Here is a 20,221-nt window from a genome sequence, read left to right as displayed (position 1 = left end):
GATGAGGGTCAATTTTCCAGAACCTAGAAGTATCTACGTATAAAAACACGTAATTCTAGTATGCCACTGACAAAAACCAATCATTTTACTCTATGAATAGGATAAAAGTAAAAATGTTGTTTACTTTTCTCACTGATTTATAAATAAAGCTCTGGAACTAGGTCAGCATTAGATGTTTACAACTGAAGAGTCCAGGTCAAACTATTTTCTGGAACGTATCAAATTCCTAGTGAACTATAAAACTTTACTTTGGCACGTGATGAAATCAACAATACATTTTTTAAAACAATTTACAAGCAGACAATTAAATTAAATCAAATATAAATTAAATCAAATATACATAACAAACTTGAGCACTGTCGTCGAACACGTTCATATAAAATTAGTCGATTGATTGTTTAGGTTAGTGTATTGACTGAGCGACATTGCGTTGAAAGTTGACTCCTCTGCACAAGACGCGATACCAACTTTCATAACTTTGACAAACTATCCCTACCTACTTTGAGTTCACAAAAACAAAATAAAACAAACAAATCAGTCGGCACAATTGTAACACCCCATGAACATATATTAATAATCTACGCACCAATTCGTTTTGCTTGTTAAAGCGTCCACTGATGTGCTTTCAAAATTTACCAATAATAGTCAATCTTAAGTTCCGATCTCCGAATAAGCCGTGGTGTGTTTAGAAATGTGCTTCCATTTGCATATGAAAATAATTAACACTTGTGCGATAAGGTCGCCCCAGGATCAGATATCGAAAGCAGACAACTATCCTTACAAACAACGATGAATTGCTTTTTAACTTATTTTCTATTACAAAGGAACAAATACTTTTCATTGATAACGTGAAGACCCAATAAGGACTGCGGTACAAAAATACGAACAATTTGACCGGAACGGTGGTATACATGCAAAATAATTTTCGTGTTAACAATACTTTCTTGTAGAAAAAACAGTATGACAATACAGGTGAAACAACTTTTGCATCGTTGTGATAGTGTTTCTTGCAGCAATATATATGTACCTGACCATATAACTAATCTTCGCTGATTTAAACGCAAAGTTAAATTTTTTAATAAACTATACACCGCTATAAATATTGCGTGGAGTAACCTGTATGTTTTCTACGAACATTTTTAAAAAACTAAAGTTTTTTATATTTTGGGCTAGACTTGTTACAAAATGAGTAAAATGTCACAAATATTGTATGATATTATGTTACACTATGCTGCTGTTTGTATTCGTAGTTTTATATAGTTTTATCTTGCAAATTTTTTGTGATTCAGGGCTGAGTAAATTACTGTTATTTAAGTCATTCCTATTTGTTGATTGCCTGAAACATAAAACGATGCACACTTGTCATTCTAGAGTTTCGAATTCCTCTAAAAGTAGAATGTACCCGATATTGAAAAAACAATTCATTTGAACCGATTTAACACGTGCACCAAAGTATAGACTAATTTTAACAAAGGTTGTTTCCATGGCAATATACTTTTAACTGCGACAGAATAATTGCAATGTAGGGCCAAAACTTGAACAGAGGTCAAGTCAGCAGCGTAGCTAAATTTAGTTTATGCTACGTGTAAACAATATATAGATGAAATGAAAGTGTGCTCATCCCTAATTCTAACGTAATACTGTATGTTTATTTTAAAAATATATCCAGAGGAAAAAAGATAACGTTCATCAGATAGATGAAAGTGCCAAATCATTTGCTGAATTCTGATTGCGACAACAATTATTACAATAGATTGTTCGAGTTCTATCTAACTTTGATGAGATGAAACGCATTGAATTATATATGTTATATTTATTACGGAAAAATTGCTTCTGACTCAGACAATAACATGTCATTATTAGAAATGGAATTAAAAATCTAGGAAAATGTATATAAGACTTAAAACTAATTATGCTGATATCAGATATATATACAGCATAATCCAGAGTTCTATTTCTGAATCATTCTTTACACTGCTACATTGGTTATCAAACACTAAAACAAAGACCGGTTTTTAAATTAAAGAAATTATCTTTCAAAACAACATATTCGTTACTGTGACAACCTTGCTTGGTGGTTTTAATATCGGTTGACCGTGCTACAAAGAATGTTACATTGCCCAACAAAACTGTTTAGGAGGAGTCGTTGGTGCAGACAGAGATGGAGGGCATCCCCGACTCATTTTTTACAGCATTGGTAAACCATATTCCAAAGCAACAATTGTGTTATTGTGTTTGGTGCTTTACGACACAGTAACACAACTAGGTTATTTAATGCCGAGGCAATTTAAATAAAGTGCCTTTCTCAAGTACGCAAAGTGGTAGCAAATCCGAGCTAATGTATGTAATGGTACTATTCGAACCTACACCCTTTCTGTCACAAGTCGAGAGGGCCAATTACTGAACCACTGTGACCCCTGCCTCTATTGGTTTTCTCTTACGACATGCTGGCATGCGCATTCTGCTTATTGTACATCCCTCTGACAACAGGGAACAGCAAAACCGACTCCACTAAAGCAGGCTTACAAATGATATGTTTGTAATTAATCATTGGAATGATTTGGGCACTAAATGCCATAATTTTGGAGTCTAAGTTTATCCTGTTCATTGATTGTAAACGTCGAATTGAACAAAAAAGGGTGGGGGTAGACATAAAGTCGATCTGTCGTGTAGGTTAGTATAAATAGTATTATATTAGTGTTTGAGGCGACATATTCATATTTAAATCAAATATTTATTGTCATATGAATTTTGTAGATTTCAACTGTTCTTATTTGAAAATTCTTTATGTAAGATGTAAAAATTATAAAAGGGACACTCGCCAAATTATTTAGGCTATTCTCGCTGTAGAACATGACTAATAAGGATGTATATGTCTTACTCCCGAAAATTAGAAAAAAGCAACTCCCTGACACAAAAGAAATGAAAATTTCATATCATTATCGTATATGCAGTAGTGATAGTAGTATTCATATTGGACACATTGCGTACATCATTGTACGGGATGTTTTTAATATTAACATAATTCATTCTTAATTGATAATAAGGTTTAGAGTTTGTAAAGAACGTTAAGACGGAGTTAAAGACGGAAAGATACGAAATCGAAATTAAAATATCGAGGAAATTTTTTGTCTGTTATTTTCAGAGGTTTTTATTCGGGTTATATTTTTATTGGATTTTCCCTGTTCAACCTTGCCGAAATCTCTTAGAAGGTTATACAGAAGGTATCGGGGAAAATTGAGTTCCTCTGATCCGAAATGACGAAAATCTGAACAATTTTCAAGTCTACGTCAGAAAACAGGAAATAATAGACAAAGCAGATTTTATTGAATATAGTATTGTAATCTTTAAGGTTTTTGATACCTTCAATGCTTCTAAAAGCCAAACTGAAACATCAATGATACGAAACTCGACTCGAATCGCCGACAGTGTTCGTGTGAAACTGGGTATAGCTGTAGAACATTGTTGTAACAATAAATGCTTTTGTTCAAACTGCCACAAACTAGCGGGAAGGTTTGCATTTTCCCAGGTAGCGGATGTTGCGAGTTGTTTGGACGGATGGAATGATGAACAAGCACAAAACGATAATTATAGGTGCCAAATGTGAGAGGAGAAAAAACAAATGTAATCAATATCGTAATGGAAGCAAGAAATATTCCATTTTGATGTGGGAAACAAACAACTTCCACAAAACACATTCATAAGAGGAAACGGGAAAGAAAATTCATGGGTCAAAGATATGTTCAGAATGAAAAAAACAAAACAAATGACAATTAAAACTGAGTTTGAACCAGTCATGCAAGTCATAGTTATGTGTTCTTCATTTTCATTTTGCAAGGTACTGGGAGTCCCAAATCTTCATAACGTCCCGTTGTCTGCAGCATACATGTTTTGGTCAATATGTATGTGTGCTCTAAATTCGAAATGACGGTACAGTCTATTTGTGTAAAAGTGTGCGTCATCGCTTGCATTCCTTATAATTAGTCATGCTCTAATATTCTACTCGAATTGCTATACATTTTCACTGCAGTATAGCTAGAACAAATATCCTTTATAGGGAGTTTATGACTCGAATCCTCAATGTGAGCCAAATACAAGAATGATTGTATTGATTTATGTATGTATACGTGTGCGTGTTGTTGGGTTTTGGTTTTCTGGTTTTGATGAAATTTTGTATAAAAAAAAATTAATTTCGGAAATTACATTAAAATTAGTAAATATAAACTTGATAAGAGATTAAATGTAAACATATTCGATTAAGTTTAATTTTAGATTAATTCTTCAATAAAGCTATGACTTAACAAAATACAACAAAATTCAGACTCACGATAGTCTCTTTCAGCTCGATAGTAGATCAGACATAAATGAAAATATTATTGATCTAGCGCTAACTATTTTCGCACAATTTGTGCACATAAAATAATGATTGTTAGGTATTATTAGCTTCTGCAACTTGAATGAGATTTAGTCAATAATTATCTCAGATTTCTTTTCCATCGCTTGGGGCTTAATTTCTAGCTGTCTAGAATCTTCATAGTGGGAATCGCACGTCATTGGTCTTGCCCTGTTTGTACAAGTGCACCGTAACAACAACAACAACAACACCAATAATAATAATAATAATAATAATAATAAACTTTATTTTAAAGTTAGCCATTAAGCGAATAACCTAGTAGTCGCTTATACATCCACTTAACAAAACTAGCTTAAACCTAATTCTTACAAAAACACAAACAAATCAAGAAACAAAATAATAAATGGAGTATGTATAATGTGAGAGTTTTTAGACCACTATAACAATTACAAAGGAAACAAAAAGTCCCGTCTAATTTCTCATAACAAAAATATTGTTGGCATGACTTTGAACGGTCTTAGGAATACATATATTTAACAGCAAAGTGTAACTTGAAACCTTTTTAAACGGGGCTGTATGACGCATGTGGAGGAAGGGTGTGTATGGGTAGAGAAGAGTTTGATGGAGAGGGGACATAAATATTGAGATTTTCAAAAGAACTTTAGACCATAACATAAGAATATAATGAACATAATTAAAAATAAACATTGAGGTAATTAATTAATATATTAGACATTTGGTAAATATATCAATAAAATTTACCATGAAGACGAATTTCTTGTGCAGTCATTGAACTAAATCAGTCATACGGAGTAACAACAACAATAAATATCGATATCAACAGTTGTTCATTTTTATCTGTCTACATCGACAATAAAGTTTTCCTTTAACGATGTCGCTAGTAGGTTTATTTCTTATTCGAAACATAGTGAATATATATTTTAATTCATTTTGCACTAATTCAATAAAATTGGGGTTTATTGAAACATTTAATTGTAGATTTTTAAATTCCGTGGCCAGTCCTTATTAATTTACGATATTTGTTGATCTGTAAAAAAGAATTATATCAAGCTAGTCTTATGTGGATAAATATTTTAATGCTCAACGTATATTGTATGACTAGGAAAATGATAAATATAATTAAAGCAAATCTTTACAAGTAATTCACAATATATAAACGTTTAACATTAATTAATGTTGTTGATAACTTCACTGCATATTAGTTTACATTAGACGACATTATTCGCCAAACAAGCAAAGTTTATTAGGATAAATAATACTTATGCTATATTAATCTATCCAACCATAAGGGCAGACATTTCGTGCACATCCTATGTCACGTTCTTCCATCGATCCGAATAATAATACGCACATTTGTAAACTTATTTTTAATATTCTGTAAATGTTTTTAGAAACGATGCATGAGGTGTGGGAAGAAAGGATGCCATGTGTTCAGGCAACAGAAAATAAAATGCCAAGAGAATATGTGTTGTTTAAGACACAAATCCTATAATCTGGCTTAGATTTAGCCATACTCATATGGAGGAATCCATAAATATTTTACAAAAGGAATACATGAATGATTTATCTTTTCTCTTCACAGCTGTGGACTTGTGCACACAAAAGTCCGTATACGCAATCTAGCATAAATATATAATCCAAGTCATAAAAAGGATATTTTATAAATACAAGTTAGATATCATTCTCTACTTGACACTGTTAGAAAATATGGTAAAAACACCGAATATTAAACTTTGCGTATTTGATCCAAAGCTGTTGAACTCGACACAAAGTCAACGTGAAACTGAATATTATGCACTTAAGACCTTTACTTTTCAAAAGCTTTTTACTTTAACAAACAAATGAGGACTGGATCTATATTCCTGTTTAATGTTGGTGATAAATTTGTGTTACGTATATCTGATTTAATTTATATTTATTTTAATTTTATTGTTTGTTTGTCAGCTTTCTTTTTTTATTCTGTTACTTGCTATTATAATATAATCCTGTTTAAGTAATTTGGATTTTTTTCTGAAAATAGTTTGACATTGACTGTTCATTTGTTAACACTTAAAGCTGACCTAAATAGTTTTTAGTGAATTAAACAACTTGTCTTTTATTTTCTACTTAAAGTAAAATGATTTTTTTTGTGGTCAGGGTCACGTTGAAAGTACGTGAAGTAAACATGATCATCTAACCCTAACATATGTATGTATTTTATATTTGTTTTTTTTATTTTTGCGGGTTACCTTCACAGAATATTTAAATTAGGAACTTGCAGTTGACAAAAATTAGTCAACACAAACTTGATAAAAGAGTCTTGTATCGCTTCGTTTTTATGTTATATAACGGTCCAAAATCTTCGAAGCGGGATTCGAACATGCTATTGTGTCTTGTCATGTTGGCACAAAAGCAATAATAAGTTACTCATTAAGCGAATACACTAGTCTTCCTTTAGACCGACGATCACTAAAGCTAAATAACTTAATGATTACAAAAGCTAGTAAAATGCAAGCAAAGCAGCAATCGAATATGATAGGGTTATAGGTACACCTACAGTTTAGAAATTTTACGTCCGTTCAACAATTACATATTAAAAGAAATGGGTCTTATTTCATTTCATAAAACAAAACGTTGAAGTTTGACATGACTTTCAGTGACCTTAAACATGCATATATTTACCTGCAATGTATTACGTGAAACATGTTTGACGGCCTCTACCACATCTATGAGGGTGTGAGGATAGGTGTCACTCAAGTTTTGAGAACTTAAGAAATAAACACCGTAGTGAACCAAATAAAAGTAAACAGTAATATAAGTGTATTTATCGATTGGTATGTTTGCTACCACATTATTCGGAAGTGAACATTTTTCTTGTGCATGCATTGGCCTAACACAAATATATTTAGTCATTGTAGTGACTGAATACCAGGAACCTGTTTATTTTATTCGAAGAAAACAAACAGAAAGCATAATGATTTTTCGACTTTCATACAAGTTTAATTTAGTTCGAACTTTCGTGACTATACATTCCAAGTTATGTATATTAAATCGATCAGATATTTGGTTTAAAATAAAGTGTCATAATTTTGAATCCTTTGATAAATGCTGGTAATGCCTAACATTAAATAAAGCACATGATGACACATTAGTTTTTACTCTTAGCACCCAACCGGTAGAGCTATTGCTAACTTATTCGCGCTTGATAAATTTATCCTAATATAAGGGTTGACATGTTTGAGCTCATCCTACGTGATGTTCTTCCGTCGAGGCAGAGAATGGTGGGCGCAGTTGTACACATAGTTATAATGTTCTTCAGTATTGCCAAAACTGATACATACGATGGAAAACAAAATCATTATTTCATGTGTATATGGACAAACTAGGAAAAATATAACCCCAGGGAAATAAAATTTGTACCAGTCTTGCCTTGAACAGAAGCCATGTGTTATGGCTTCGACCTTCCCATCGTACCCATATGAATGTGGTAGATTTCATAAATCATCTATAAATGCAATACAAATATCATTTCTACTTCCATTTTCACACATGATAAACGCCTGATGAGAAATCAGTCATCATTGCAAAGATTGCAATACAAGAAAATAGTTTCTATTCACTTTCCTAGAAATCATTCAGAACGTGGAGTAACATTATGACACGTGTATTCTTCCAAATGATACAGGGGTCTTTTGTTTTAAGATGGTAGTTGTTTTTTAGGTTTAACGCCATGTTTCAGTGCATGATACGCTATACATGGAGGCCAGCATAACTGATGGGGGAAGAACCCGGGAAAACCCCAATAAAAACCACTTATATACGGTAAGATACTGGCTAGCTTTCTCACATACCCATATTAGCCAAACCCGAGAATTGAACCCAGACAGAGAGAGGTGAGGTGGCAGTGATAGGTAAAGGCTAGTGATTTAGATCACTCAGCCACCCGGGGCTTTTGCAGGGACATGTGCTCAATGGAAGTTACCATATAAAAATAAAATGCTCATTTCTCATTGCCTTTTAATGTGCATGCCCAAAGTTTTATTTGTATGACATTTATTGCTTATAGTATTATAAAGGGCAGTGACTGAGCATTCTTGTAAAACTCTAGCGTATAGACACGATACTTAACACAGTAGATGAAGCAAAATTAACATAAAGAAACATTATGAATATTAATGTTCTTATAATGTTGAGTTTGTGATATCCTGTAATTAATGAACACCTAGGAATAAAATGCTACATTTTACATGACAACATAAAATTGGAGCGTGCGTCGTTATCATTTATGTCCCTACACTTGTATTAAATTGTTGAACTATTGGTTGAAAATAATTTAATATAGGCAGTAAAATGTTCAGTCACCTTGACATAAATGGTGTGTTTTAACGTGTTTATACATAAAACGGTCAGAACTTCGAGTTCTGACAGTCCCACTATGTTTCATAATCGTATCTAGTAAAAAGTGACACAAACTCATTGTCCATGTCGTTCTATTTTTCCAGTGACTGATGAGTTACAATTGGTCTCAAGATGCTCAAGTTCAGATTGGTACAAAAAGGTTGTAAAAGTCTTTTCTGTCAAATTTGTAGAAATGACCTTCTTGAAACCTAGGACCTAAGCACCTGCTAATCAAGAGGTGCGTAGGAGTTATCTGGTGATGTATCTCTTAATAATTTGAAACATGCAAAGACACTCTTTATGTAACTCATACATTTATACATTTCCCACTTATATTTCAGTCGGAAAAATCTCCACTTTATTCTGTACCATGGGGCAGCAGGGCTCGAAATCATATGGTGAGAAAGAAGATATTTTTATACAGTTTAATTTAATAGCAGATGATCGAATTATGACATCAACCGAACTTTATCTAAATGCAACTACGATCTTGTTAAATTAATTGCAATAGCAAACTATTATGATGTTCCTACGACTGTTTGATAGATATGTCAATAATAATAATAATAATAATAATAATAATAATAATTCTTGTCATTATACTGAGTATTATTCAGTTTAATACTTTGAGTGTAAAATAAAGAATTGAAAAGAAAAACCTTTCTAGGGATAATACGTATCCCATAAGAATGAAATCAACGACTGCTAGATAGAAATGTCAATAATAATGATAATAATTATAATTATAATTGTTGTTGTTGTAACTATATAGAGTATTATTCAGTAGTGTAATCTGAGTGTTAAATATAGAATTGTAAAGGAAAACCTTACAAGGGATAATATTTATTCTTTAAGAATGAAATCGTCTTTTCATGAGACCGAAATCAGTATAGAGGCAAAATCGAGCAGACCATGTGTCACTTACGAATATTACTCGATTGAATGTATCATAATTTTTAATTTCAAACACTCGGACGAATATATGAAGTTATAAAGTCAAATAATATAATCACGTTATTATTATTTGGAAGGGTAGTGGAATAGACTACAATATGACAATAGGGTTGCCCAATTTTAAGGCCGAGTTTGCAGGGTGACATTATATTGTCTTATTTTAAGGCTGAGTTTGCAGTGATACATCATAGTTGTCTCATTTAAAGGGTGTGTTTGGTGGCTCACGTTATATTTGTTTCATTTTAAGGTGTGTTTGCAAGCTCATGTATTATTTGTCTCATTTTAAGGGTGTCTTTGCAGGCTCACGCTATATTTGTATCATTTTAAGGGTGTGTTTGAAAGTTGGCATTATGTTTGCTTTATATTAAGGCTTAGTTTTCAGGGAGAGGGTATAGTTGTCTCATGTTATGGGTTAGTTTGCGTCTTATAAAATGGAAGTATTCTGTGGATTTAAATCATTAAGGATATACGAATAATATCGACAGGTAAAAAAAGTACTTAAATTTGTCATACCATATGTAGTTATTGGGTCTTATATAGCACAAAAGCAAGTGGTTTTCTTATAACAGAGAACGGTGCTTCAATTATGTTGGATGCAAACTTAATGATACAGAAAATCAAATAATTTATTGATGATAAAAAAGTGTAAAAAGGCAAATTACGAATATTTACGTTCAAATGTCAATAACACACCGTACTTATAAATTTGCATGCAATATCACAATCCCACAATGCAGATCTTGTTCCGAAGTAAACTTTCTCATAGACTTTTCCCTGTCTCATAAGCTCTTCTCTTTAGCAAAACCTTCGGAAAAGAGAACTAGTCTAAATATTCCATGTAACACAAATACGCATCCTAGCAACAGGGAACAGTGATGGCTAAGTACCGTGTCAAATGATATGCAGCGTATGTATTTTGCAGGAGGATCTGCAGACATTTACACGGAAGTTGATAACTACCAAAGAAACGAAGAAAGAAGAATTATTTTGATAGGTAAAACTGGAACAGGAAAAAGCACTCTTGGAAATGCAATTTTAGGATACCAATTTTTCAAAAATGAGGGTGTCCAGATGCAATCCAATACCACTCAATGCCAAGTTGGACGAGGGAAGAGTTCCGACGCCAAGGACGTCATAGTCATAGATACACCTGGGCTTATGGACACAAAACGAGACAAGAAGGAAATAATTGAAGAGCTTTGTAAATGCACTGCCATAATGGCACCTGGTCTGCATGTCATTTGCTTGGTAATCCGGGCCGATGAACGATTTACTCAAGAAAACATCGACACTTTGGATGAATTTTGCGCTTTTTTCGGTGAAGATATCTACCAATATGTGATCATCGTCTTCACACATAAAGCAAACATGGGAAAAGGTACAACGATCGAAGATTGCCTTTCTTCCCTTCCCACTGAATTCCGAACTAAGTTCTTAAAATTTGGAGGAAAGAAAATTGCTGTAGAGAGTAGAGCTGAAAAGAAGGAAATTAAAAAGCAGATCAGAGAATTGAGCATGCTGATAGAAGAAATTATCAAACGGAATGGTGGTGGCTATTACTCGGAAGAGAAATTTAAGGCGGCAGAGGAAGCTTTTAGAAAGCGCATCCCCAAAATTCAACAAGAAGTAGACAAACTCTTCGAAGAAAAAAAAGGTCGCTTGAGGATGAGTATCAAGAGAAAGTAAAACGATTTGAGGAACGAGAACATGAATTCGAAAAGAATCTTCAACAAGCAAAGGAAGAATTAGAGAAGGAGAAGCAAATAAAGGAGAAAGCGAAAATTGAGAATGAAGCTCGTGCAGCAGAGATAAGAAAACTGGAAAAACAACAGAAGAAATTGAAGTCAATAGAAGAAAAACTGGAGAAAGAGCGAGCGGAAAAGCAGAGAATTCAAGAAGAATATACAAGGAATATGCAGGAGGTTTATGTAAAATCTGTAAGAAAGCTTCAAGATACTATCATCGAGGATAGAAGCAAAGCAAGAAAAGCGGTTACGGAAAGCAAAGGTTTCGGTGAATTGGCTAGGAATGCGGTGAGGGAAGGAGCAGGAATCGCATATGACGTTGTACTAGGCGGGTTTGGAAGAGCGGTTGGAGGCATTGCAAACCTTTTGGGATTTTAAGTGAGGAATCTGTTTATTTAATCTGAATATTCTGTATAAGGAATAACAGCAGATTCTCGCATAACGTTCTATCATAAGCCTTACATTTATTGGTAAAAGCGAAGTTTTGAAAAAGAGCAAATTAATGCTTTATACTCAAACAGAGCCTGATAATGACATCTTGTTTAGTTCAGAAATGTGAAATAATATATATTATAAAAGCATGCTCCGTATAATTTCTTTCTTTTTATTTATCTTATTGCAGCGGTGCTCCCCTCATGCAACCAGTATTACCATTTTCTCATTAGTTTTTAATTGTCAAGTGTTACAATTTTTATCAATGCATCTCGTTGGATGGTTTCGTTGTAGAAATTATTCGTTCTAGAAATAGTTTGTTGTTTCTTTAGCTTCCAGACTTGCAACAGTCTTAGTACATAGTTAGCAAGATTTTTTTAAATGGCATATTTCATCACTAGAAAATGAAAATAGCATGATCGGTCGCCACCCCTGGTCTTCAATGTGGTATGAAAATAGTAGCTGTACAACAAGCTTAACGATTGCTACAAGTGTCACTCACATAGATCATTTACACACAAGACTGTAGAAGCATAAGACTTATACCTCACAGAGGATTGTTAATGTGTTGCCATAGTTTCGAACATCCAGTCTTACCGCTTATGAGAATTTCATTGCTTCTGCGTTTCTGTCCACCGAACGTTTTTTGTTGTTGTCTTTTTATTTATTATTTTTGAAAACTTTGCAAATGTTTGAATTTTTTCCTGAATGAATTTACCAAACAGGACGATAAAGCAAAACAAACATTGAGACTTTGAGGTTTAACTGATTCAACCAGATACATTTAATATATTTTGCATGTTATTATCAAGCCTCATCATACCGCTGCTCAGTGATGATATCAAAATATCGTGAAATATTAAACTAGTTATTGCAATAACACCAAAAGCAGAATCAGCAACAAGAACCTAAGGTCAAATATTCTTTTATTAACAAGAATCCAAATGCACCATTCAGCCTATTCAGAGACTAATAATAAGCTTGCTCATATTTTATAACAGGATAAGACGTTTTGTGATGTAATTAACAGGTTATACACCCACAACGCATGTGGAGTGGATAAAATAAGACTCCATGTACTGTTATAGTTGAACCCTTCTGTATTAAATATGTCTCTTGTTAAAAGAGTTCATTTACTAATAACTTGTTTTGGGGAAAGTTATGGAAAGTCATTTTGTAAACAGCTCTACTATCACCTACGCTTAAATTATGTTATATTCGACAAACTCTTGAGTGTACGGAGACCCTTTGCCGATATGACTCACTAATGTATTCATTAACATTCATATTTTCAAACGATTGACAATTGGTCAATGCCGTGGATGGCTGACTTCAATTCAACAAACACTGAGATAATACTATTCTTCCTTAAACTAGTGCCCGTTCTTGCTGAACTAAAATTCTAAACTAATTATCTATTTAACTGGATCAAACATATTGATAACATATGTATGTTGACGTAAAAAAAAAATAGTTTACACGATAGAAGGGAAATATATCAAATACACTTACCCGTTACAATATTATGCTTATGTTGTGTGAGATAGCTGTTTGGCTGAGTACTTAAGTAAATTAGAAATATTACAATTAGAAACAAAGATAATCGTGACCGGTCCTACTAGATGTGTATCGTATCGATTTATGTAGAAACTGGATGACATGCTTCAGCAGATTCAATAATTTTATCAACAGAGTAGTCTGACCGTGGCAGTTTTGTATTTTATTTTACTGATTATGTTAAAGACTTCTACACCACTACCACTTTGTCCTCATATCACCTGTAAAAGCAGCACGCAGCCCACGTGAGAAAAATGCCAGTATTTGTACAGTGCTAATGTTCTGACTCTAAGTTTGCATTGAGTTGGTATTGATACATCAGGATGGTCCCAACGGTTGATTTCTATTGGATTCTATTATATTTGATCGCACATCAAAATATGATAATACCATTTGGAAGCAGTTGTGCACCGACAAGTGTAATTAAATTACTGTCGATGTTGGCATCCACTGCCAGTCGGTTCAACATCCCATTTTCGAATTTCAGAACTTCATAATCCATCCCTTATATGTAATGATAAATGTAATCTTAGACACAAACATCAAAAGACGGTTAATAACGCTTTCTTACAAACGGTTGTACCCTGTACCTATATTCTTCCGTCTTTATTTGTCTTAATCGAGTCTGCAACCGATAATCAGTTTGACTACTGATCTTAAGGATCTGACCTAGCTGATCAGTAATGTCTATTCTAAAGTCTATATACTGGTTATGATCTTTATAAAACGACACAGCCGGGTCTGCCGATCTCCCGTAATCATTCCTGTATCTTGATAGTTCAATAATCATCGTAGCAATGTCAACATTGTCAAGAATTGCTTCGATTTCCTTCCCATCGATGGAATAACGTGAGTATTGGTATGTGGCCGCTGGAGGCAGAAATGACATTTGGGAGCATAAGGAGAATTTAACATGGGAAGGACGCTTAGGGGATAAGGGAAATTTAACATGGGAATGACACTTGGGGGCATAAATGGAATTTAACATGGGAATGGTACTTGGGAGCATAAAGAGAATTTAACATAGAAATGGAATTTGGGGGTGTAAGGAGAATTTAACATAGGAATGGCTCTTGGGGGCGTAAGGGGAATTTAACATGGGAATGACACTTAGGCGCATAAGAGAAATTTAACTGGTGGGAAATCTTCAATGCACTGCTTACTAGAGGACCACACTTAGAGGTTGCAGTTTGATACTAAAATGGGAAACATCGTGAAAATAGTACGTTCCAATACATGGCGCTTCTGATAAAACATGTATTAAGAGACAAGGTTTGCAGCTCCAGAAATGTTATTTGCACACATAAGTAGTGGGGGGGGGGGCGATATAGCGTCAATGGAAAATCCAGTAAAAAATGTGTCCCGCACTATAGCGTCAAAGTTTTAGCGTCAGTGGGAAATCCGGTCAAAAAGGCGTCCTGACACTATAGCGTAAAAATTTACCTTGGGTTGCCATAGCGTCAAGGGAAAGTTGAAGATAGGTTGGGTTTTGTACGGGGACAATAATGTTGGGACTTGATATACATAGACATAGGCACACACATACACACATACATACATACATACATACATACATACATTGATGAACATCAGTCTATCACACATAAAATATAAAATCGACTAAAAATGTATAGGCAAGAGAGTACATTTTTTTCGAAGCAAACATAAAATATAAAATCGGGTACAATTTATTTAGGCAGGAGAGAATTTATATCTTTTCTAGACATATGAGTGGCCCTAAAAAAGCCCGTTGGTATTTGTGTTAACATCATTCCGTTAACATAGAGGTATCGCATAGGCCTTCTTCTCTTCTTTATATTTTTTCTGACTTCTGGACCGTAGATGAGACTCGCTTCAGACAGCCATGTCTCTCCACATATATATTTTTTTCCGAACGCTCGTATCAGCGAACTTGTTGCAAGTGAATGATGATTTGACATATATGGGTAAGTCCGTGCGGAACAGCATCGACGATACAGGAGTATATGATTCAACATTAGTTCACATCTTGTGACGAGAACAGGTGAAGGGAATGAAGTGAACCGCGGTTATATATAGTGGAAGAGCGGATCGAAACGGATTTGAGTTTTTCCTCCAGTCCTAACACGAATCACAAAATTTAGTCACAGTGAGGAGTCTGCCTTCCAATCCAAAGAGAGCTGACTGTGACGAAAATTCCCTATTTAGATGCGCTAGCGTCTGTGCGCAGTGAATTAATGCGACAGAATTCTCAAACATGACGGAAACTAAGAAGACGATGAATTGGGGTGCACCAGCCGTGGAGGCGATAATAGATGGCCTACCGGCGACTACCAAAGTCAACGCTGCCCTACTTCCGGAAGAGAATGATTTTAATTGGGATTTAGTGGATTTCTCTCTTCTTCCCTAGAATTTGTTCCGGTATCAGTACCTTCGCCACATTCTCCTTCCTTATCACACGTCGAGGATTTTAGACAGAGACAGAAAGAAGAATTGGAGCAGCAGAAAAAAGCAGAACAAGCTTTTCTCCTTCAAGTGTAACAGCGAGAAGAAGAAGAACCAAGTAAAAAGGAAATGACAGGAAGAATAAGCAGCAGCAGAGAGGAAGCAAGGTCTAGGAGAGAAGGAAAACAGTGAAAGTCAAACAGTGACGGTGCTCTTAGATATTTTGGCAGAGTTAAGGAGTCTGAAACAAATGCATTAGACTTCTTTATTACGGCCCAAGAGAAAAAGACCTTCGCGAGCCAAACAGCTCAACCTTGTTACTACGTTTGAGATACCAGCTCTACCAAATCATCGACATGGACAAGTCCAGAAGTAGACCTTGCCCGTGGCAAAGGAGGCTAAAAGCAATTAAAGCTGACTGTTTCCCTCTCCTGAGTTTGTTTTTTTAAAACAAAAACAAACACTCAACGATGCTTTTCAAGGCCACCCATGTCTCTCGGAAAGAAATAGAATTCATTTTGACTAACTCTATTAAAACTCAAAATCCCTTTTTTTGCTCCATGATGAACGTGTGTGAGTGTGTGAGTATAGGTCCTTATCATTCTGAAAATCAAAGTTTACAATCTTATTCACAACACAACACTTTAAAATGTTCATAGACTTCTTCTTTGTCTTTGTTCACTCTCTCTCTCTCTCTCTGAATTTATTCACTTTCACAGCTTTTTTCTCTTCTTCCTTGCTTTCGTCTCCTCTTCTTTCCTTCTCTTTTTTCTCTTTCTGGACGTGTCTGGGTTATTCTTTTTAGGAAGGTACCTTTTCTTATTCCTTTATTCCTCTTGATCCTATTGTTTCTTAGGGCTGTCTGAAGACCATTGTTCTTTCTCTTGACAATCATGACAAGTATCTTTACTTTTGTCTCTTCTGACACCTCTCTTGGTTCAAAAATACCAACCCCAACAGGAAGAAGATCGCCAGAAGAAGAACGACATTTTCATCCGTTTTTATTTCGAATGCGTACAAGAGACCTGCATTCGCATTCCTAATTTATGCGTGGCTAACCGAGCGTGCGACAAGTGCTTCCATGAGCCTATCTTTTGCCGTTGTCCTCACAATAGCAAGATTCCTGGAGGACGTGAAAAAATCGTATGGGGACCGAATACGCTGACCGATTTTGCCCAATGGATCTTAAATACCAACGACGAGGCGTGGAGAAAAGAGGACATCGAACGTTACAGAGATTGTCATCGCCATGCCACGGTGATGGCTAACAATTTCTCGGGATACAATGGACTGTTTATACTTAGCTACTATACGGAACAAGGCACCAAATGTCCTACAATCACTTTGAACGGAGCCAAAATTAATTTCCAAGCAAGTGGGACAAGTGCAGTTTAAAGATTATACGAGTTACTTGGCCATGCCTTTGAGGCGAACGCCTTACATGTGTGGAATACCAGACAAGGCCAAAGGTTATTTCCCACTTTTTCAATACCGAAGCCAACCAACACACCATTCTACCCCAGTTGCCTGAGACTCACTACCACGACCCCGCAACATGCGTACCGTACAAGGAGAAGCTTTCTACGCTTAGTACCACACTCACGCCTCGTACCCCTTCAACTTTCAGGAAGCACGTAGGGATCGATCCTTTGAAATAAGCCTGCATCATTGCCAAAGCGTGTTCCTTAGTGTACCGCCAAAGATTCAAGCCCGAAAACACCCTGGCTGTCATCAGCCCTCAAACGACCAACTTAGTCAAACGTCAATACTCGGTCAAAGCCCTACTCTGGTTACATTACGTGTGCGACAGGGAAGACAAATGGACAAACATTCCCGCGACGGAGGAGGCGAAAAGACTATCGGAACGTATTCTGTAGTTGACTGGGGCTTAGAAACCCTCACATGGTGTACGAGCTTAACATATTTCCCATCTGCTACCCTCAACGTGACACAAAAAATCAGTTTTTATGAAGTACCATGGAAAACTTGTACCAGGCTACGTGTCACCGATGCTTGAAGTTAGAACAGCAAGGATACCAAGTGGTGATAATGTGGAAACACGAGTACGATCACCGTTTGAAAACCGAGTTTAAACTCGTCGTGGAAAGTAACAACTTGGTCGTCCCACTGAATCCACGGGACAGTTTATACGGAAGACGAAAGAATGCATCATGTTTGCTGTACCACGCCCATGAGGAGACAGGATAAGAAATTAAATACTTGGAAGTGTATTCGCTGTATCCTTACGTGTGCAGATATTGTCACTTTCTCGCAGGGCACTCGCAATTGCTGACGAAACACAATGACCTGGACAACATTCGACATTAAGAAGGCTTGAAAACAATGCAAAGTCTTGCCTCCGACGAACTTGTACCATCCCGTTTTACCTCACCATTGCCAATGAAAACTAATGTTTCCCTTGTGCCGTACTTGTGCCGAAACGTGCAACCATGACCAACCTTGTCAGTACACCCAGTAAGAACGCGCCTTGACGGGAACGTGGGTCAGCGTGGAATTATTTAAAGCTCTTGAACTGGGATACCAACTGTTAGAAGTGTACGGAATTTACCACTTTCCTAAGACAGAACAGTACCACAAGGGCGACGAGACTCAGAAAGGCATTTTTGCTAACTACGTGGATGTTATTTTGAAACTGAAAGAATAAGCCAGTGGCTATCTGGCCTGATGCCACACTCCCGAAGACCAATATAAATTCAAATAGAAGTATTGGGAAAAGAAATGCATCACTTTAGACCACATCGAGAAAAACGGAGGAAGGAGATCTTTTATTAAAGTGATAAGGAATTGTTTGTAAATTAAAATGGCACAACGATCGTGTTTACCCAAGACAGAGTATTTGAAGAACATTTCCGCTAATTCCAAATGATTCACAACAAAACTAAATACATGAAACACGTGAACGTCGTTCGTGAGAACATGATTTTGGTCAATTACAAAGAAGAACCGGACTTTGTAGAAGCCGACGAAGTTGAAAATATCATCATTGCGGCATGCGTGACAGCCCATGCTCGCTTAAAGTTGTACGAAGCCTTACACCAGTTAGGAGATCGTGGGCTGTATTTTGACACGGACAATTGCAGCTACATCGATCAGCTGGGTCATCGGCACCCTGGAAACTTTAGAGTGACCACCTACCAACCTCACAAGATTTTACGTTTGCCACAGACCAAATCATCAGTCGGAATTTGGAAAATCTGCAACAAAGCATGTACCAGAAATGAGTACGGATCCCGAACCACTTCACTTTACGGACACTTCGATATTGACCAGCATATATAAAAGGAAAATGTCCAAGACCGATAGTTCATTGTAGCTACCAACACCAAGTGAGAAAGCCTTTTAAACAGACCACACTATTCAAGTTCGGAGATTCATAAGTGGAGTGCGATGTTGCACCTTCCTCTTGCAGGGATGCCATTCGCTGTGACCTCAGCGATTCAGTACCACATCATGGGAACTTTGCTATGGCTACTACTACCACTTCACCTACGGTGGAAAGTGATGATATGTGTGCCAAACCTAACGGATGCGAAAGGAATGCCACTCGTTAACTTGGCATCTTTTCTGGTTTTAAGGTGAATGTCATCAGCCACGTGAAACCATGCGTCTACCACCCTACAGATGTCATCCACAATGAGTAAAATCGGGTTTCACCATACCCTCATCGAAATGATCCTGTGAAAAACGAATATTCGTTCCCTGTGAGTTTGCCTGAATACTACTACTTTGAAGGTCGATTCCAAGTTTCTGAGGAAAATGGACTAAATATCTGTGAGGACCTACCCCCGAAGAATTAGCCAGAGCCGGATTTATGTACTTGGGAGAAGGGGATAAAGTCAAATGCTTCAGTTGTTGTGTATCACTCCACTAGTGGGAGCAGAAAGATTCGGCTTACATAGAACATGTTCGATGGCTTGTAACTTGCTTTCTGTGATATCGTTTACCAGCCGATTCCTTGTGGGTTCTGAACAATCTGCACAGTGAGATACCGCCACAAAAAATACCTCACGAAAGTGGAACCTTTAAATGTCTACGAGAGACTTATTCTGTTAAAAGCCTTGCGCTTTTATCTGGACACTTCTCGACCTCTACTGGAGAAAAATATTCATCAACTATTAGTCGATGAAGATGTTTATGACGATGTGTGTGTAGGTTATGACTTACACCCTCACTGGAAAGATGCATGTGACTGGAAATGTTTGGGCTTCGAGGCTTGGACAAAAGAATAGGCTGAATGCCAAAGAGTTGTGATCCTGACAGTGAAGAAAGTAAACTTTAAACCTGTGTTAATTGCATACTGTCCCTAGGAAACTACACCTTCGTCAAAACAAATGTT

General features: G+C 36.0%; 1 protein-coding gene across 1 annotated transcript in view; it reads left to right on the top strand.

Annotated features, from left to right (window-relative positions):
- LOC149781692 (uncharacterized) overlaps nucleotides 1-11,407 on the top strand; it is a 67,543-nt gene extending 56,136 nt beyond the window's left edge. The window contains exons 6-7 of the mRNA XM_089935002.1: nucleotides 9,094-9,150; nucleotides 10,629-11,407. Coding sequence (XP_089791128.1) covers nucleotides 9,094-9,150; nucleotides 10,629-11,392 — 821 coding nt within the window. The 3' untranslated portion in view covers nucleotides 11,393-11,407. The remainder of the gene's footprint in view (nucleotides 1-9,093; nucleotides 9,151-10,628) is intronic.
- The last annotated feature ends 8,814 nt before the right edge of the window (nucleotides 11,408-20,221 follow it).

This window comes from Sinohyriopsis cumingii, chromosome 15, assembly GCF_028554795.1.
Source record: "Sinohyriopsis cumingii isolate HCF-2022 chromosome 15, ASM2855479v2, whole genome shotgun sequence".
NCBI lineage: Eukaryota > Metazoa > Mollusca > Bivalvia > Unionida > Unionidae > Sinohyriopsis > Sinohyriopsis cumingii.
The sequence above is the reverse complement of the archived record's forward strand: the minus strand, read 5'-3'. Positions and strand labels throughout refer to the sequence as shown.